Here is a 22,023-nt window from a genome sequence, read left to right on the forward strand (position 1 = left end):
TACACCGATGCCTCTACCTTGTGCCCGTCATTACACTGGTTACCCATCCTCTCCAGAATCCAGTACAAAACTACTACCCTCATACACAAAGCACTCCATGGCTCAGCACCACCCTACATCTCCTCCCTGGTCTCTGTCTACCACCCTATCCGTTCTGCTAATGACCTGAGGTTAGCATCGTCAATAATCAGAACCTCCCATTTCCAAGACTTTTCACGTGCTTTGCCATTTCTTTGGAATGCACTACCCAGGTTTATACGATTAATCTCCAATCCCCAGTTTTAAGCGTGCCCTAAAAACGCATTTGTTCAGACTGGCCTACCACCTCAACGCATTAACCTAACTATCCCTGTGTGGCCCATTCAAAAAAAAAAAAAAACCCATAATCAGGTTCCTCACGTCATGTTCTCATACATTTCATGCAGTTAATAGCCCTCTGTGATCGGTACTGTTACATACTTAGGCTGTTAACTGGTTCATGCAGCTTTACATGAACACCCGATCCTTACACTATGGCTGGTCCGAACAACAAAAGCAGTTGTTACCATCCACCACTCATGTCTTTTTCCTATAGATTGTAAGCTTGTGAGCAGGGCCCTCACTCCTCTTTGTATCTATTTTGAACAGCGTTTTTGTTAGGCTGAAATGTCTATTGTCTGTACAAATTCCCTCTATAATTTGTAAAGCGCTGTGGAATATGTTGGCGCTATATAAATAAAATTATTATTATTCTATTTCATGGCTGTGCCTAAGTCTTTCACAATTGTATTCTCTGAGCAGGCACTTGGTAAGCCACCTCCCTCCCTGCAGGACCCGGATCCACGGCCATCTTGGATCCGGGACTTGCTGCAGGGAGGAGGTAAGAGACCCCCAGAGCAACGCGATCACATCGCGTTGCTGCGGGGGTCTCAGGGAAGCCCGCAGGGAGCCCCCTCCCTGCGCGATGCTTCCCTGCACCGCCGGCACATCGCGATCATGTGCCAGGGGGAGTCCGTGACCGCTCCTGGCACATAGTGCCGGATGTCAGCTGCGATAAGCAGCTGACACCCGGCCGCGCTCCCCCCGTGAGCGCGGCCGATCACCTAGGACGTACTATTCCGTCCTTGGGAAGTAAAGCCCACCCCACATGGACGGAATAGTACGTCTAATGGCAGAAAGGGGTTAAGGACGCCGTCCAGCACCTGCCTCCAGCAATCAAATGTTCCCCCTCCCCCTCCAGGATCCATCTGAGGGGACACCATCAGCCCGACACGCCGGCCGGCGAACCCGGAAGTACCGGCTTCAGGATGATACGAAAAACCGGAAGTGACGCGCGCGTGACCGCCGACGTCACTTCCGGAACGCCGAGCTGACCGAATGGAGGGGGAGAACGCTGGGAAGCTCATGGAGGAACCCGGCGAGGGATCCCAGGCCTGCTTTGCCCTCGTGGGCGCACGGGAAGGCCGGGAGGGGGTCCCGAGACACCTGCAAGCATGACAACGGGAGCAGCACAGGAGGAGGCGTAGCGCGACCATCAGCTGCCCGGCTTAAACAGGCAAAGCCTGTACGAGGTACTGCAGTCGCTGGCCACTACAGCACATGGAGACCTCTCCCTGTCCCATGGGGAACAGGAAAGACACTGGCAGGTGGGAGGTCCTTTTAAACCTCTCTGTGTTTCCTGTTCCCCATTAGGGCAAAGAGACAACCTCCATATGCCGTCGTGGAAGGTGACTAGAGAAATAACAATTTTGTTTTATTTGTAATTATGAATGCAAAGAATTTATATATGTGCAGTTTCATGCAACCTATCAGAAATACATCATACATATGCTAAAATAACAGCTTTGTGGTCAGATTATCTAGATACACCGTTTACTGACCATATATCCAATTATGGGCTTCATATTTTTTTTTTAGAACTGTGGTAATATTTGTAAAATAGTTCTTTATACAGAAAGGCTCAGACAAGTAGATGGTATATAAATGAAAATCTTTATTTTTTATTTCACTCAAACAAAACAAAGTTTCAGAAAAAAGCCAAAAACAGTAAAAAACACAAAGTACAAGAAATATCCTCTTCTGAATTTCGAGAAGAGTCAACCTGAGATAAGCATTCACAGTATAAAACATTGAAGCACCACCAAGCAAGAGTGTATTTGAAACAGGAGGTAGAAATATAACATTATAAGTAGAACACTGCATTCAGTTTGTAAATAAGGTCTAATCTACTTCTGTGCAAAACAGTTTACATATTCTGTTGGATCTTGCCAAACAGTTTTCAACTGGAATGATAAAAATGCTGAAGTGTATTTGTCACATACTTATTCTGTCGCCCCTGCTGTTTGATATACTCATTCAGATGTTTAACACTAGGACTACTGGACTCGTGAACCCTGACTAGAATTACTGCAAGTAAGTAGTCAAAATGACTATACCAGTAGTCCTAGTGTTTAAGTACAAGCCACAATATACATACTGGCCAAAAGGTCTCCAGATCTGAACTTGACAACCTCAGATATGCTCATGATGCTATGAAATCCAGTAGGGAGACCTGTGACCAATCAATCATGGTCCATACCTTGACATACTTCTGATTTTGGCTTAATGTGTTCAGTGCCAGTCAAAATTAGATATAATTAAAAGCATTCTACTATGGTGCAGGCTTGCTCAGAAGAATCTGCACTAAAACAGCTTCTTCTGACTGCCACATCTTAAGGTAGATGTTCCAAGAGCGAATCGACACCTGGAGGTTGAATTTTTAGTATGCAACAGCAATAACTAGACATCAGCATATTTGTATCATTGCAGTTTAAGATTTGTTGTGTAATCTAATTGTCTATTATATTAGGTTACCACAGGACATGTACTTAAATGAGAAATGCAATTCTGTTATTGAACTTCTGAGCTAACAAAAGCCCTTATAAAATGTGCACACCTTTCAAGGGCTGTCTGTAAAGAAAAGCCTGAAAGGACCACAGGTAGTGTTAGAGATGTGTCATAGCATCCCCAAGTGACTCATTTAGAGAGAAATAACTGGAATGTGAAATATTGCCATAAGAAAGCTTAGTAAAGCTCTAGAGTCCATTCAAATTTGATAGATTTAAACAAAAAAAAATATGGATCATACTGCATAGGTATATTACTCAGTGTACAACATTAGTAGTTAATAGTTAAGCTTCACAAACTTATATACAATCACATTGTACCTACACAGTGTGTAGCAGTGCACAGTACTATACACCGCAGCATAGTGTTCAAGCTTTAAGGAGAACACACCAAAAGGCTACAAGGAGTGCTCCTTATACATTATAACACCAGGCTGAGAGCTCTCAACACTTGAACATAACTGAACATTGTTCCTCAATTGTGCAAAATAAGCATTAGAAATGCAGCAATGACAGGAGTGATCAGGGCTTTGGCACTTTATCTTGTCCACGGTCACGTCATGTAGCGGGTTATTGCTCTAAGGCCATAAAGCAAAGCAGCTTGAAATCTGGCTTCAAGCAATAGCAAGTTCAAGTGGACCTAAGACAAAAAAAAACAGCATCTCAAATACAGGCACTCAAAAGAAGGCTATGGGGACAATTCAAATTATATTCCTCAAAATTATCTTGCCTTTACTCAGAAAGAGTCCCTTTACTCTCACTTACAAGATGTCTACTGAAGTGGAAAGGCTAAATCAGGAGGTGGCAAGCAAAGGGTACCAAATAAGTAGACTTAAGTTTGGCGCAAATCAATTTGTAGGATCCAATTAATCTATTATGTTTAATCTGTGGTTGGGAGCTTTAAGATATACATTTATTTAATTCCATTACTTATTTTTGCCTGGCAAGGCAACAAACCCAACTGTCCAAGGCACAAAGTAGAACCTGTAGGAAGGAAAGTGTTTTGTTCTAGAAATAAACAATTACAGAAATCAAAACCAAATTGATGGGATCCCACCGCTTCGGTTTGCATCAGTTATGCAACACATAAATTTTGGACAGAATTTCAGTTGTCAAAAAACAAAACAAAACACAGACTGTCTAAGCAGAAGTGTGAATGTAGCCCAATTAGTAATATAATGTTATTTCCCTTGTCAGATGGTGTGTGCCTACACCATAAGGAAAGAACAGAGTACTGCCAAGGTATATGGACATCAACACCAAGCTGTCACTTTAGTAATAAATTTATGAAGGAACATCATGAGTGGCACAATGCAGTCTTACGATGGCCAGAATTGTCACTTTATGGGAAATATTTTTTAAATAGTCATGTCAAGAGCCAACAGGGACTCTTTAAAATCATTGTCCTTTTCTTTAGTTAACAGCTATATGCGAGGGGGATTTGATCAATTTATCCTTTGATAGTCTCCCAGTACAATAAATGTCAGATATGCAAAACAAGATTGTCTGATCATTTTCACTATCTGAGAATTAAGATGCAAAAGGATGTTCATTGCTTCTGTAAAAGCGAAGTGTAAAAAAATTTACCTTTTCAGAGTGCTTAAATTGTCTCCAAAAGTCATTGTACAGTTGGCGTGTCACTCTCTCTGGGTGGCAAGTCACAGTTTTCATATAACTCTTCAAGCTTCTTTCTAGCAGCTGATTAACCTCACCATAGTCATAATCATCATACCTAGTAGCAAAGAATAAGAATTTAAGCCAATCGTTCAAAGAGGTTGTCCACTATTTTATCATTGAGGATTTATCCTTTGCATTTATTACATTATTGAAAATGCCCTTAAACCAGATCGGTAACCACACAAGCTAACAGTTACCGCATGTCTAATTCACATAAGCATCTTTTTTGAAAAATATTTTGTTAAGTTAGAAGAGTTAAACCTTGATCAGCAATTTTTTATTTTTAACAAAGTTTACAAATTCCCAAATTTTTTTTTTTAGGCATCACATCCCTTGTGAGTAACGTTAAAGGCCCTGTGTGACAGAAAATGCAAGAAGGATACCATTTTAAAAACAATACCCCTCAAAGCCAGATCTAAGAGGTTTGACCTTTTTGGGGCTTCAGAGTTTAAGCAATGTGGGGAAAAAATACAAGTTAACTTTCCCACCAAAATATTGATTTAGCCCCAAACTTTACATTTACAGAAGTGTAACGGGAGAAAATGGACAATACAGTTTGTTGTGCAGGTTCTCCTTTGTAGGCCAATACCCCATATGTAGTGGTAAACTGTTTGGGCGTATGGCAGGGCTTGGAAGGGAAGGAACGCAATTTCACTTTTGGAGCATAAAATTAGTTGGAATAGATAGCGAACACTATGTCATGTTTGTAGAGCCTATAGTGTGCTTAAACAAGAGAGAACCCCCACAAGTGACCCCATTTTGGGAAACTACATCCCGCAAGGAACTTCTCTAGAGGTGTGGTGAACATATTGAACCCACAGATGCACAGCATTTTCTAACATTGAGCTGTGAAAATGAAAATAATTTTTCCTGGAAAAATGTTGCTTTAGCCTTAGATTTTTTTTTTTTTTTTACAAGAGTAGCAGGAGAAAAATGGACTGCAAAGTAACCTGCTCAGAAAAATAAAGGGAACACTAAAATCCCACATCCTAGCCATCATTGAATGAAATATTCCATTTGTAAATCTTTGATCATTTTTAGGTTTTACTGTTCTCAATGCATTCCACTATATAATGAATAATGTAAATCACAACTACCGTATATACTCGAGTATAAGCCGAAATTTTCAGCCCATTTTTTGGGGCTGAAAGTCCCCCCTCGGCTTATACTCGAGTGATACCCGGGGTCGGCAAGGGAGGGGGGACGGGGGCTGTCTAATTATACTCACCTACTCCTGGTGCGGTCCCTGCAGTCCCTGCTTCTTCCAGCGCTGCAGATTCTTCCTGTACTGAGCGGTCACATGGTACTGCTCATTACAGAAATGAATATGAAGATGCAGCGGTGGAAGAAGCAGGGACTGCAGGGACCGCGCCAGGAGCAGGTAAGTATACGGGGAGCGCTGCGCGATATTTACCGCTTCTCGTTCCGATGCGGCTCAGTCTCCAGCGTTCTCTGGCTGTGACGCTCAGGTCAGAGGGCGCGGTGACGTGGTCAGTGCGCTCCCTCATTGAGCGTCAGTGCTGGAGACGGAGCCGCACGAGGAGCAGGTAAATATTGAGAGCGCCTGCATCCTGAGCAAAGAGAGGAGAGTATGTGATTTTTTTTATTGCAGCAGCATTATATATTGCACAGTTTTATATGGAGCATCTATGGGGCAATAATGAACGGTGCAGAGCATTATATGTGGCACAGCTTTATATGGAGCATCTATGGGGCCATAATGAACGGTGCAGAGCATTATATGTTGCACAGCTTTATATGGAGCATCTATGGAGCAATAATGAACGGTATGAAGCATCTATTTTTATTTTTTAAATTCACCAGTAGCTGCTGCATTTCCTGCTTATACTCGAGTCAATAAGTTTTCCCAGTTTTTTGTGGCAAAATTAGGGGGGTCGGCTTATACTCTAGTATATACGGTAATATCCAAAGGAGGTCTGGAGTTGGAATAATGCTCAAAATGAAAGTGGAAAATCAAATTGCAGGCTGATCCAACTTTAGTGGAAATGCCTCAAGACAAGGAAATGATGCTCAGTAGTGTGTGGCCTCCACGTGCCTGTATGACCTCCGTACAATGACAGCATGCTCCTAATGAGGCAGTGGATGTTATCCTGAGGGATCTCCTCCCAGACCTGGAATAAAGCATCAGTTGACTCCTGGACAGTTTGTGCTGCAATGTGTTGTTGGTAGATGGAACGAGACATGATTTCCCAGATGTGCTGGATTGGATTCCCTTCTGGGGAACAGACAGGCCAGTCCTTAGCATCAATGCCTTCATCATGCAGGAACTGCTGACATTTCTGATGCATGACAATGCTAGGCCTCATGTGACTGAAGGAACCAGAGTCTACTGCACCTGCATATGGTCTCACAATGGGTCTGAAGATCTCATCCCGGTACCTAATAGCAGTCAGGGTACCTCTGGCTAGCACATGGAGGGCTGTGCGGCCCTCCAAATACATGCATCCCCACACCATTGATGACCTACTGCCAAACTGGTCATGATGGAGGATGTTGCAGGTAGCAGAACATTCTCCATGGCATCTCCAGACTGAGCCCATGTGACAGATGTGACAGTGTGAACCTGCTCTCATCCGTGAAGAGCACAGGGCGCCAATGTCAAATTTGCCAATCTTTGTGTTCTCTGGCAAATGTCAATCGCCCTGCATGGTGTTGGGTTGTGAGCACAACCCCCATCTGTGGACATCGGGCACTCAAACCAACTCCATGAGGATGGTCTAACAGTTTGTGCAGACACTTGCACAATTGTGGCCTGCTGGAGGTAGTTTTGCAGGGCTCTGGCAGAGCTCCTCCTGTTCCTCCTTGCACAAAGGCTGAGGTAGCAGTCCTGCTACTTGGTTGTTACTCTCCTACGGCCCCCTCCACCTCTCCTGGTGTACTGGCCTGTCTTCTGGTAGCGCCTCCAGCCTCTGGACAAAATGCGGACAGACACAGCAAGCCTTCTTGCCACAGCAAGCCTTCTTGCCACAGCTCGCATTGATGTGCCATCCTGGATGAGCTGCACTACCTGAGCCACTTGTGTGGATAGTCAGTCTCATGCTACCACAAGTGTGAAAGCACAACTAACATTCAAAAGTGACCAAAACATCAGCCAGAAAGCATTGGTACCGAGATGTGGTCTGTGGTCCCCACCTGCAGAACCACTCCTTTGAGTGTCTTGATAATTGCCAATAATTTCCATCTGTTTATTCCATTTGCACAACAGCATGTGAAATTGATTGTCAATGTTGCTTCTTAAGTGGACAGTTTAATTTCACAAATGTTTGATTTACTTGGAGGTATGTTCCCTTTATTTTTTTTTGAGCAGTGTATGTTGCGTAATATGCTTTATGTGTTTGAAAAACTTATCATTTGGGTACATGGCAGGGCTCAGAAGGGAAGGAGCGCCAATTGAATTCTGGAGTGCAGTTTTGGTGGGAATATATTGCAGATATGCCAAAACAGCAGAAACCCCCACAAGTAAATCAATTCATCTAGGTGTTTAGTGGGCATTTTTAACCCTCCAAGAATAGTACATTGGACCGAGTCAATGAAAAATATTTTCTCTATTAAAATGTTGCTTTAGCCCAAAGTTTTTTTTTTTAATTTTGAAAAGGGAAATAGGAGAAAATTAACCACACAAATTGTTACGCAATTTTTTCTAACTATGCCATATGTGGTCAAAAATTACTTTCTGGATCAGTGGAAAGCTTAGAAAAGAAGGAATGCCATATTGGAGTTTAGATTTTGCAGGAATGGTTTGAGGGTGTCATGTCACATTGGAAGAGCCCCTGAGGTGCCAGATCATCAAAATCCCCCATAACTGACCTTATTTTACAAATTACACCTCAATTTGTCTAGGGGTGCAGTGATCATACCCCCTTCAAGTTATTTAATTTTGAAAATTACAGTGTTCTGGGAATTTATCTGCTAGTGTAGTGACGATAGACTGAATGTGTGTTTTGCAGAAACAAAGGTAGTGATTGTTGCTAAATGAAAATTGCAAATCTGCCAGTGTAGTGACTGTACATTGCAGTGTCCAGCTTTTGGCTCTGGATATATGGACCCCCTAAATTAGGTAAGCTCACATATATGAAGATATGCTAAATATACGACGCTAAATGTGGCTTAGGCACACTGTGGGACTCAGAAGGGAGAGGAGCATTTGGATTTGTGAGCGCAAAATTCACTGGATTTATTTTTGGAGGGGGTGGAGGTTATGAGAAGCCATAGCACTTTGTGGAGCAGTTTTACTCTAAACTCAGTCTGCCACTGTTCACCAGTGTCCTTTTCAAAAGTGCAAAAAGCCGGCCGATCGCGCTTTTATGCACGCTTAAGAAAGATGACCCTGCTGGATCAAAGACCAGCCAGAGCCCACAGTGTCTCCAACTGCTTAATTATAGTGAATCTTCAGTCATAGGTTCAGTCTAAATCACGCATTTCAGAGGCCGACGCGGACACTGGTGTAAGAACTCAGTGTAGCGCACAGGATAAATGTGAGCAGAGCCCAACTGGTAGGCAGAATGAACAAAACAGCAGGTGAAGGAGCTGCTTTTTTTTTTATTTTATTTTTTTTTTAAACACTGTTCGTGTGGTATACGTGATTAGATGACCATTCTTTGGGTTGGTGTGATTACACTACCAGATTTATATATCTTTATACATGTTTGGCTGCTGTCACACAACAGTTATTGAAAAATTATAGCCCTCAATATAATGCAAAAACTTGTTTTTCCAATGCCATATTGAGGGCTATAATTTTTCAATATTTCTGCCAATAGTCATGTTAGGGCTTATTTTTGGCAGGAGGAGTTGATGTTTTTATTGTTACGCTCTGCAAGAGACTTTCGAACAACATCTGCACTAATCCCGGCTTTAGGACTTGCCAATACTCTGGAATGCTCTACTCCAAGAAGTTAGAACTAACCACAACATAGAGTTTTAGGCACTCCCTAAAAACATTTGTTTAGAGCGGCCCATCACGTTCCCTAATTGATAGTCATATATAGCCCATTCACTAATTCTCTTAACACAACTCTCCATCAAACTCCACCGCACCCAAAAGCACCACCATCATTTAAAAAAGAAAAAAAAGCACCTGTACTTTGTTTCACCCCCACCTCATTGTAGATTGTAAGCTTACAAGCAGGCTCATCATTATTTTGCTTTAATTTTTGCATTATCTTTACCCCCTTGGTGACAGAGCCAGTTTTGTACGGTTATATACGCCAACTCGTATATAGTTAAGTAAATAAGGCAGCACACTGTAGCGCTGAAACATGCAAATATGAAACACGAAAATTGAACTGCATTACTGCACTAGAAATATGAAAAATAAAATTGGCCATTTTTATGCGCTAAACGCTCTCATTTTTCATATTTCTAGTGCAGTAATGCAGTTAAATTTTCGTGTTTCATATTTGCATGTTTCAGCGCTACAGTGTGCTGCCTTATTTACTTAACTATATACGAGTTGGCGACTCTAGGTTCAGCACCTGTTCACACTGAGTCTATGTTTGGATGTGCCGGTCAGGTTTTTGAAATGTATTCTCTAGCCTTCTGATCGTGCACTCCTCCTCCTAGCCACAGGTGTTTTAATTACAGCAGGTCCAATACCCCTCCACAGAGAGAGAGAATTTTAGTCTAGGAAGAGGTTTCACATGTACCCATTCAGATGGAGACGTTTATTCTCAGCGAGGTAAGGCAAGTGTAGGACCTGGTATAAGAGAGATGCCATAAAGGGGCTACCAGGTACACATAAAATTGGCCATTTTTATGCGCTAAACGCTCTCATTTTTCATATTTCTAGTGTAGTAATGCAGTTCAATTTTCGTGTTTCATATTTGCATGTTTCAGCGCTACAGTGTGCTGCCTTATTTACTTAGTTTTGTACTTAATGACCTAACCAATTTTTACAATTCTGACCAGTGTCAGAACCCCTTTATGAGGTTATAGCTTTAAAACGGTTCAACGTGTCCCACTGATTCGGAGATTGTTTTTTCGTGATTTATTGTACTTCATGTTACTGGTAACATTTCTTTGATATAACTTGCGTTTATTAAAAAAGTGGAATTTGGCAAAAATTTTGAACATTTTGCAGTTTTCAAACTTAATTTTTGTTCCCTTAAATCAGAGAGTCGTGTCACACAAAATAGTTAATAAACAACATTTCCCACATATCAACTTTACATCAGCACAATTTTGGAAACAATTTTTTTGTTGGGATGTTATGAGGGCTAAAGGGACACTGTCACCTGAATTTGGAGGGAACAATCTTCAGCCATGGAGGCGGGGTTTTTGATTCACCCTTTCCTTACCCGCTGGCTGCATGCTGGCTGCAATATTGGATTGAAGTTCATTCTCTGTCCTCCATAGTACATGCCTGCACACGTCAATCTTGCCTTGTGCAGGCGTGTACTATGGAGGACAGAGAATGAACTTCAATCCAATATTGCAGCCAGCATGCAGCCAGCGGGTAAGGAAAGGGTGAATCAAAAAACCCAAAACCCCGCCTCCATGGCTGAAGATTGTTCCCTCCAAATTCAGGTGACAGTGTCCCTTTAAAAAGTTGACCAGCGATTTCTCATTTTTTCCAACAAAATTTACAAAACTTTAACCCCTTTCTGCCATCAGACGTACTATCCCATCCATGTGACCTGGGACTTAATTCCCATGGACGGGATAGTACGTCATACGCAATTAGCCACGCTCACGGGGGAGCGCAGCCGATTGCCAGCTGATCACAGCTGACATTCAGCACTATGTGCCAGGAGCGGTCACGGACCCCTGAAACACCAATCAAACATGACTGCAGTGTTTTGGTGGTATAAGGAAGCATCACGCAGGGAGCTCCCTGGGTGCTTCCCTGAGACCCTTAGAACAACGCGATTGTGATCGCGTTGTTCCGAGGGTTTCCTCCATGCAGACCCCCGGATCTAAGATGGCCACGGGGTCCTTCCGGCTCCTGCAGGGAGGTGGCTTCTCAGTGCCTGCTGAGAGCAGGCGCTGAGAAGCCTCCTACACTGCCTGTCAGATCACTGATCTGTCAGTGCTGTGCAAATTGTCAGATCAGCAATCTGACTTTATATAGTGATGTCCCACCCTGGGACAATGTAAAAAAAGTAAAAAAAATAAAATTAACGTGTAAAAATTAAAAAAAAAATCCTGAATAAAAAATATTTTTCCAAAAAAATAGGCATTAGACCTATGTTTCCAGGAGTCCATCCTGACAGCACCCTGGAGGATGTCCTCCTCCTCCTTGCCGGGACAGGAAACACGAGAGCTTAAAGGTCTGGTCACACCCACAATTCCTCAGTGTTGTAACAAGAACCATATCATGGAATAATGCAAATAAAAACTTTAATGAAAGAATCACATTACATCGTAATATATATGACAAGACTGGAGAGAACTACCAGTGCTGTCAGGATGGACTCCTGGAAACAATTACCGGTAGGTCTAATGCCTATTTTCCAGGACGTCCCTCCTGACAGCACCCTGGAGAGTACCAAAGCACCTCCTTAGGGTGGGATTACTGCTTGGAGGACCTTCCTCCCAAAAGCAGTCTGCTGACCAGACATAACATCAAGTTTGTAATGTTTACAGAAGGTACCAGCACTGGCCCATGTCGCAGCCCTACAGATCTGTTCTAATGATGCTCCTGCCTGCTCAGCCCAGGAAGCAGAAGCACCACGTGTAGAGTGGGCACGTAAACCTGAAAGTGTGAACAGATTTGGTCTTAAGGCCTCCCATACGGCATATAGTTCTTTGAAGTTGGAGGATCTGTCTCTGATGTTTGCTGGCCACTTGCCCTGGAAGATTCTGCCCTGTAGATGAGCTCCCAGCCCCATACGCTGGCGTCCGTGGTGACCACTGCGTAGGGGGAGGTGGACCATAATACGCCCACCTTTAGGTTTTCTGTCTGTGTCCACCATTGGAGAGATCTCCGTACTGGTCCTGATGGCTTCAAGGGAGCGTCTAGAGAATTTGACGGCGATCCCAAAAAGACAGAATCTGTCTCTGCAGGGGTCTTGAGTGTGACTGTGCCCATCTGACACATGGTATGCAGGCCGTCATTAGGCCAAGTACTTTCATTGCGATCCTTATGGAAATTCGATGTTCCAGTAAGTACCGGACTCTAGCTCGAATGGTCTACTGCTTGACCTCCGGTAAGAGGGATATTCTGCGTCTAGAGTCTAGACACCCCCCCCCAGGAAGATCTTCCCATGTTCTGGTAGGTCGGACTTCTGCCTGTTTATTACCCAGCCTAGATGTTCCATTACTGAAATCGCCCAAGTCCTGTGATCCATCAAGATTTCTACCGATCTTGCCACAAGAAGAAAGTCGTCCAGGTATGCAATTATGATGCCCTGGCTTCTCAGGAAGGCCACCACCTCTGACACCAGCTTTGTGAATATACGGGGTGCAGAAGCCAGTCCGAAGGGAAGGCCCTGAAACTGGTAGTGGCAGGTCCAGGTTGGCAGCGCTACCACAAACCTTAGCAGATTCTATGATGAAGGATGCACCAGGACCTGATAGTAGGCACTCTTTAGGTCGAGAGTGCACATTACAGCACCCTGATCTATAAGATGAATTGCTGACCGGATAGATTCCATTCGGAACCTTTTGTATCTCACCCAGGCATTAGATTTATTATAGTGCGAGTCTCGCCCGATGGTTTTGTGATGGCAAATAGGGATGAATAGTGCCCCCTTCCTATCTCCGACGGAGGAATCAGGATTATTACTGCTGCTCTGAGCATATCCTGTAAATCTATTAGTATGGTAGAGTCTGCTGTAACTATGGTAGGAGCGATGTACCTTTCTGGAGGAGGGGAGTAAAGCTCTATGCTGTATCCCTCTGACACGGTCCTGCGAACCCACTGATTTCGAGTGATCTGGGCCCAATTTTTTGCAAAGTGACTGTCAAGGGGCTACCGCGACAGAGAGGTTCCAGAGAACCGCAGCTCTCTGGGCCTCGTTCACACACAATGAACAGAAGCTCTTCTCCTGAATTCTGACCTGGCTGTCTTGTGCCAGCAGGGCAGGAGTTAAGCCTTGTTACTGAAGTTACTGAGAGCTTGGTCTTTCAGCTGATTTGGTTTTTGTAATCTCCGCTCCTATATAGACTCTGCTTTGACTACAACTGTTGTCAGTAATCAGTTCCTCTGCCTGGCTTGAAATGGGAAGGAGCGTGGTATTAGGAGCTTGGAGGTTTATTTACAGAGATTGGTGTCTGCTGTTTTGGTTGCATGTTAAACCTGTTTTCCTTCCTAGTTTTTTCCTTCTCTGTGTTTCCTCTGTAGTTGTGTGAGCATTTGATGAGTTTGAGATTTTAGTTACCTTGTCTGCATACCCTGTTTAATTGTCGTATTTATACACTGGTACAGTCCACCTCCCTTGGGGTGGGGGGGGCCACTGATAGGGCCTGCACAGGAGACAGCGATACGCTGGCGGCTCAGGCCTCCTAACCATTATAGGTACCCCTGAGATAAGGGAAAGTCAGGGCCCCATTATAGTGGCAGGGACAGGTGCGGGTCCCAGTATCGCCGTTAACAGCATGACAGTGACGTAGCCTTCCCCCAATGCAGGTGGCGTCATTGTGACTTAGTTCTGGAGGTTGGACTAAAGAATAAACCTCTGCTCTTATTACCCTGCCCACGAGAGCCCCTGTAGGACCCTCTGCTGAACCTACTCTGTCCTCTGAAATCATACTGCTTTCTGGAGAAGAATCCTCTCCGAAAGGGCTGGGACCGTTTAGGTTTGTCCTCATGGAACTTTTTTTTTTTTTTTATCAGAGATTGACTCAAGGATAGTGTCTAATGCTGGTCCAAATACCCTCTGCCCTGAAAATGGAATGGAGCAGAGCTTTGTCTTAGAGGCATTATCTCCTGACCAGGACCTCAACCATACCGCCCTCCTAGCAGCATTAGCTAGATAACGGTTTCTGGCTGAAAATCTAACAGATCCCACTGTCATATCAGATAAAAATGCCATGGCTGACTTCATAATAGGAAGGGAACTCAGAATATCTGATCTAGGGGTCTTATTGGATAAATGCTCTTCCAACTGACCCATCCATAAGTACATAGATCTGGCCACCGAAGTGGATGCTATGTTTGTCCTAATTAGGGCTGCAGAAGCTTCCCAGGCCCTTTTTAGGAGAATGTCAGCTTTTCTGTCCATAGGGTCACGCAAGTTAGAGTCCTCAAAAGGTATTGCAGTCTTTTTGGTGTCCTTTGCTACAGGAACGTCAATTTTAGGGACCTCCTCCCATAACTTGACTTTCTCAGGGTCGAATTGTAAGCGACCTTTAAAGTCACGAGATTGCACCAGCCGGCGCTCAGCATCCTTCCACTCTTCTAGAACCATGGCCTTAATATGTTCACTTATAGGGAAAACAGTCTGGTTTCGTGACAAGTCCCCCGAACATCAAGTCCTGTCTGGACTGTGGCTTAGAGGTCTCCTCAATCTGCTTGGTACTCCTCACTGCCTGGACAAGCTCGTCTGTCTCTTCTGACTGAAAAAGGTACTTTCTGGCTCGATCCTGGTTTTCTGCTGGAAGCTCTCCCTCTTCCTCTGACAGAGTAGATCGGAACCTTCATTAGAAGAATACTCCGGCTCCCCATGGTCTCTCGCCCGCTTCCGGTCGGAGATGGGGCTGGCCGGGCGTGGATGTGAAAGGCTGGACATAGAGGCCTGAACCTCCTCCCGGATTAGGGATCTCATCTCTGAAAGCAGCGATGACTGCTCGCCTTTCATGACCCTAGAAGTACAGGGTCCGCAGAGAGTCCTGCCATGGGAGTCTGGGAGTTTTATGTGGCATACAGGACATCTGCTGGACTTCACGAGACCTTGCCAGGTTTCTTAGCTGTGGCCGAGGGAGCAGCGGGGTTTCCCTTATCCTAAACGACATAAGATAGGGAGTAATAGGCTAGATGGCGTGCTGGGCTCTTATCTAAGGTGAGGGTGGACTGCACAAGGCAGACTTATCAGTCCATCCTCGATCATGTCTCCTTCCATAGAGCTTGACTGAACCTGGAGCAAAAAAACACCCCTGCACGATGGACGCTACTGCAAGTAGCGACCCCGCTGCTGTGTGTTCCACCGATGGAGCGCTTGCTTTCCCCGCTTTCAAAACGTCACCGGAAGTGACGTTTACAGGCACTGATGCCGGAAGTGACGCGGCTCCACCTGGTTTCCGGAAGCCGCACGCTGGATGTAGCGTCGCAAGGACAGCGCGCCCGCTGTCTGGAAGAACGCCACGCCAGGATCCCTGCCGCATCCTGAGCCGAGAGCCTCCCACCGGGAGGAACGGCTCTATCCCGGAGCCTCGTCCTGCTCCAGGCCTTTGGGGTAGAGGGACTCCCACCTTGGGAAGTTTTGACCCTGAGCCTCTTGACAGGGGGAAGGATATTGGAGGACCTCACGATCCCCCTGAGCTCTGTAAGCTTGCGCAGCTCTTCTCGTTTGTCCCTCCATGCAGGGACAGGAAAAACACTGAGGAATTGTGGGTGGGACCGGACCTTTAAACTCTCATGTTTCCTGTCCTGGCAAGGAGGAGGACGTCCTCCAGGGTGCTGTCAGTAGAGACGTCCTGGAAAAATAAATTTCTTTATGTAAATAAAAAAAATTAAAATAAAATAAAAGTGCACATATATTGCCGTATCTGTAATGACCTGGCCTATAAAGACTGTCCCACTAGTTAACGCCTTCAGTGAACACAATAAAAAAAAAAGAAAAAAAAAAAAAAACGATGCAAAAAACAATGCTTTACCATCATACCGCTGAACAAAAAGTGGAATAACAAAAAGATATATCAAATATCTAACATCAAAAAGACTGATATAAACAAACATGATACCGCTGACAACGTCATCTTGTCCTGCAAAAAAAAGCTGCTATACAACCTCAGCGGAAAAAAAAAAAAAAAAAAGTTATAGCTCTCAGAATAAAGCGATGCAAAAATAATTATTTTTTATATAAAATAGTTTATTGTATAAAAGCGCCAAAACACAAAAAAAATTATATAAGTGAGGTATCACTTATCGTACTGACACGAAGAATAAAATGGCTTTATCAATTTTACCAAACGTGGAATGGTATAAACGCCCCCCCTAAAAAGAAATTCAGGAATTGCTGGTTTTTGTTCATTCTGCCTCCCAAAAATTGTAATATAAAAGCGATCAAAAAATGTCATGTGCCCGAAAATGGTACCAATAAAAACATCAACTCGTCCCACAAAGACCTCACAACTCTGTGGGCCAAAATATGGACAAATTATATAGCTCTCAAAATGTGGTGATGCAAAACGATTTCTTGCAATAAAAAGCATCTATTAGTGTGTGACAGCTGCCAAACAAAAACCTACTATGAAAACCAGCTATAAATAGTAAACAAACCCCCTTCATCACCGCCTTAGTTAGGGAAAAATAATAAAATAAAATGTATTTATTTATTTTTTCCCCATTAGGGTTAGGGCTAAAGTTAAGGTACCGTCACACTGGACGATATCGCTAGCGATCCGTGACGTTGCAGCGTCCTGGCTAGCGATATCGTCCAGTGTGACAGGCAGCAGCGATCAGGCCCCTGCTGTGATGTCGTTGGTCGGGGCAGAAAGTCCAGCACTTTGTTTCGTCGCTGGCTCTCCCGCAGACATCGCTGAATCGGCGTGTGTGACGCCGATTCAGCGATGTCTTCGCTGGTAACCAGGGTAAACATCGGGTTACTAAGCGCAGGGCCGCGCTTAGTAACCCGATGTTTACCCTGGTTACCATCGTTAAAGTAAAAAAAACAACCACTACATACTTACCTTCCGCTGTCTGTCCCCGGCTCTGGGCTTCTCTGCTCTGGCTGTGAGCACAGCGGCCGGAAAGCAGAGCGGTGACGTCACCGCTGTGCTTTCCGGCTGCCCGGCGCTTAGTAACCCGATGTTTACCCTGGTTACCGGCATCGTTGGTCGCTGGAGAGCTGTCTGTGTGACAGCTCTCCAGCGACCAAACAGCAACGCTGCAGCGATCCGGATCGTTGTTGGTATCGCTGCAGCGTCGCTTAGTGTGACGGTACCTTTAGGGTTGGGGTTTAGATTACATTTAGGGTTGGAACAGGGTTAGGTGTGTGGTTAGGGGTGTGTTTGAGTTAGGGTTGGAGTTAGAATTGGGGGGTTTCCACTGTTTAGGCACGTAAGGGGCTCTCCAAGCGCGACATGGCATCCGATCTCAATTCCTATCAATTTTGCATTGAAAAGTCAAACGGCGCTCCTTCACTTCTGAGCTCTGCCATGCGCGCAAACAGTGGTTTACCCCCACATATGGGGTATCTGTGCTCAGGACATATTGTACACCAATTTTTGGGGTCCAATTTCTACCGTTAACCCTTGGTAAAATAAAACAAATTGGATCTGAAGTAATTTTTTTGTGAAAAAAGTTAAGTGTTCATTTTTTTCTTAACATTCCAAAAATTCCTGTGAAACACCTGAAGGGTTAATAAACTTCTTGAATGCGGTTTTGAGCACCTTTAGGGGTGCAGTTTTTAGAATGGTGTCACACTTGGGTATTTTCTATCCTATAGACCCCTCAAAGTGACTTCAAATGTGATGTGGTCCACAAAATAAAATTGGTGTTGTAAAACTGAGAAATCGCTGGTCAACTTTTAACCCTTATAACTCCTTAAAAAAATGTTGGTTCCAAAATTGTGCCGATGTAAAGTACACATGTGGGAAATTTTACTTAGTAAGTATTTTGTGTGACACCTCTGATTTAAGGGCATGAAAATTCAAAATTGGAAAATTGCAAAATTTTCAAAATTTTCGTTTTTTCTCACAAATAAACGCAAGTAATGTCAATTAAATTTTACCACTAACATGAAGTACAATATGTCACGAGAAAACAATGTCAGAATCACCGGGATCCATGCAAAATTTCCAGAGTTATAACTTCATAAAGGGATACTGGTCAGAATTATAAAAAATAGGCCCGGTCAGTAACATGCAAACCACCCTTGGGGGTTAAGGGGTTTCACTTCACATTTGAAGGGAGTTGGGGGGGGGGAGGGGGTGGTCAATATAATAAAAATACCCAAGTGACACCATTTTAAAGACTGCATCTGTCAAGGTATGCAAATCCACATTCAAGAACTTTATTAACCCTTCAGGTGCTTCATGAGAACTAAAGCAATATGTGAGGAAAAAAAAAACTAACATTTTACTTTCACAAAAAAAAGAACTTTGGTTCCAAAGTAAATTATTTTCACAAGCGTAGCAGGAGATAATGGACCACAAAATTTGTTGTCCAGTTTCTCCTGAGTACACCAATACCTCGTATGTGGGGGAAAGCCACTGTTTAGGCGCATGGCAGGGCTCAGAAGGGAGGAAGCAACGCTTGCCTTTTTAAATTCAAAATTGGCTGAAATCAGTGGTGACACCGTGTTGCATTTGGAGACCCCCTGATGTGCATAAACAGTGGAACGCCCCTAATTCCAACACCCCCCTAACCCTAGCCAACACACCCCCTAACCTGACCCCTAACCACAACCCTAGCCTCAACCGTAACCCTAGCCCCAATACCCCCACTAACCCTAGCCTAACCCCAACTTTAGCCTAACCCTAACGGAAAAATTGTAAATACTTTTTTATTTTATTATTTTTATTTAACTAAAGGGGTGATAAAGGGGGGTTTGATTTACTTTTTTTTTTTTATTTTGATCAGCGACGGGTCACAGTGATCAAAATGAACCAATAGGAAAATGGGGGGAGTGGATCGGGGACCCCATTTCTCTCTCCTCTGATGTGCAATCACATCAGAGGAGAGAGAAATTAAATGGGGAAAAAATCATATATGAGCTAAGGCCACCGGCATCAGGGGCTTATCTACAGCATTCTGTAATGCTGTAGATAAGCCCCAATGTAACCTGAAAGATAAGAAAAACAGGTTATCTTATACTCACCCAGGGGCAGTCCGGTCCGATGGGCATCGCGGTCCGATCCCGGGGCCTCCCATCTTCTTACGATGACATCCTCTTTTCTTCCTGCCGCGGCTCCGGCGTACTTTGTCCGCCCTGTTGAGGGCAGAGCAAAGTACTGCAGTGCGCAGGAAAGGTCAGAGGTGCCCGCAGTACTTTGCTCTGCCCTCAACAGGGCAAAGTACGCCTGCACCGGAAGATAAGAAGAGGAGGTCATCGTACGAAGCTAGGAGGCGCCGGACCTGGACAGCGACGCCCATCAAACCCGAAACAAACAGGGACCGCCCCTGGGTAAGTATAATATAACCTGTTTTTCTTACCTTTCAGATTACATAGGGGGCTTATCTACAGCATTACAGAATGCTGTAGATAAGCCCCTAATGCCGGTGGCCTTAGCTCATATACGATTTTTGGGGTCACACATTCCCTTTAAAACTTCTTACCTGATCCCATAAATACACTGGATATAGTTCCAGATGGCTCTACGCAATTTGAAAGTATCCACTTCTTGGTGAGTAGCTATAGTATGATATGTCAGGTTATAGGCTACTTGGAATTTTTCATCCAGCAGTTGACCAACTTCTGGATACAATCTATGCAATATAGAATAGCCATGGTCTTCCCATGTGTAGTCCTGTAAAAGAAATGGTTTTAATGCAAGTTAAATTCAAGCCCCTAAACCCCTTGTGAACCAGAGGTATGGAACATACAAGTGCTTCTCACAAATAGAATATCAAAAAGTAAATTTCAGTTCTTCAATACAAAAAGTGAAACTCATGAAGTCATTACAAACAGTGATCTATTTCAAGTGTTTATTTCTGTTAATGTTGATGATTATGGCTTTTAGCCAACGAAAACCTAAAAGTCATTATTCTAATTTACTGAGATACCGTAATTAACAAAAAACACCTGCAAAGGCTTCCTAAGCATTTAAAAAGGTCCCTTAGTCTGTTTCAGTAGACATCACAATCATGACCCCGACGAAGACATTGTGCCAAAACACGCATTGGGGAGGACGCCATACAGGAGAGCGATCCATATTACTGTAAGTATTACTCTTCCTCCACTTTTGGTTTGATTTTTACATAATTATATTTGGTCGCTTCTCTATTCATTATATCACTCAAGTTGCTCTAATGTGCCTTTATGCCATTCTAAATATCATTCATATCTACATCATGGACTTGATATTCACAGGAGTTTTTTTTCTTGCAAGCACTTTATTACTTGACATTTATTCTATAGAACTCCTTGTATGCACTTTACTATTCTGTGGCAGTTCTTTATTAGCCATTTATTTATTCTCATTAATTATAACTTTGCATCAATATTGAGATTAGCACTTTAATTAGCTGGATTACATCTTACTGTTTATGGCCAATTTTTCTTATCTGGGTGTGCGGCCTTGTTTTTAACTCTTTGTATAAAATTTGTTGTTCCCATTACCTGTGTATTAAGGAAATTAATATTCTTGATTTTTTTCACCATACTATTATTGGACTTTATGGTTGGCTTTCTCTTCTGGTTTTCTACCACAATCATGGGTTAGACTGCTGACTTGACAGATGTCCAGAAGTCAGTCATTGACACACTCCACTCCATAATATACAAGTCCCTTTGTCTTGAACTGAAATAAGTAACTTTTTGATGATTTTCTAATTTAGTGAGAAGCACTAAACATGAAGAACAACCAATCTCCTCATCTATTTGTTGGAAGGAGGTTTAGAAACTATAGTAAGGGACAAGTTATGGTTAGTGAGGATAAATCCACTTAATATAAAGTCCGGGATGATTTTCAGTGTCAGATTCAGGTTTTAGATGAAAAACACATTGGTTAAATCTGCAGTGGATCAAAATGGTCCATTTAGCCTAAATGCAATTTTAACACTTCTTGTAAAAAGTAATGGATGACTCACATGAGCACGGAATGTAGGGGGAGCCTGCTCTCCCCTTCGAGTGAAGTCAATGTAGTTAAAATTTGGGTCATCCAGGAAGCGGAGAACACTTGGTGAGCAGAAAGAATTAATATCACCTGTTAAGTAGAAATATTAGACTAAGCATTTTATGTTCAAAACACGTGCACAGATATAAAGCTTTCATTTTAAAAAAATGTAACAGTTCATACCATTAGAAGTTACCATTACACATTCTCTCTTCTCCTGTTCAAACCTAGTCTCCATCTCCTCTTTGCTTGCCTCTTGCTCGACCTCATCTAGTTTCTTCATCTGGGCCAGAACACGTTCTGCTTCCTGTGGTGTGCTGATTCCCTGCGCACACAAATGTACTGCAATTTTGCCATTGTATAAAGTATTTTTGCTCCAACATTCACATTATAAGGACTATTCAGAAATATTCACCATAGGTGATGTAATTTCTTATACAGTGAGCAGAAACCTTAGTAAGCAGGGTTTTTAAAATATATGCTCTTAAGGCTTTGCCCACATGTTGGATTTGTTTTGCTTTTTTTATGCAGCCAAAACCTGATCTCTTGGCAGTAAAAAACCTGCAGCCAAAAATGCAAGTTT

At 43.4% G+C, this 22,023-nt stretch overlaps 1 protein-coding gene across 1 annotated transcript in view; it reads right to left on the bottom strand.

The window, feature by feature from the left end:
* Positions 1-1,958: 1,958 nt before the first annotated feature.
* Positions 1,959-22,023, bottom strand: part of SESN2 (sestrin 2) — an 82,685-nt gene continuing 62,620 nt past the window's right edge. The window contains exons 6-10 of the mRNA XM_069756718.1: positions 21,624-21,765; positions 21,415-21,530; positions 19,942-20,132; positions 4,452-4,596; positions 1,959-3,504 (exon numbers count right to left, since the gene is read on the bottom strand). Coding sequence (XP_069612819.1) covers positions 3,418-3,504; positions 4,452-4,596; positions 19,942-20,132; positions 21,415-21,530; positions 21,624-21,765 — 681 coding nt within the window. The 3' untranslated portion in view covers positions 1,959-3,417. The remainder of the gene's footprint in view (positions 3,505-4,451; positions 4,597-19,941; positions 20,133-21,414; positions 21,531-21,623; positions 21,766-22,023) is intronic.

Source organism: Ranitomeya imitator, chromosome 3, assembly GCF_032444005.1.
Source record: "Ranitomeya imitator isolate aRanImi1 chromosome 3, aRanImi1.pri, whole genome shotgun sequence".
NCBI classification, from domain to species: Eukaryota; Metazoa; Chordata; class Amphibia; order Anura; family Dendrobatidae; genus Ranitomeya; species Ranitomeya imitator.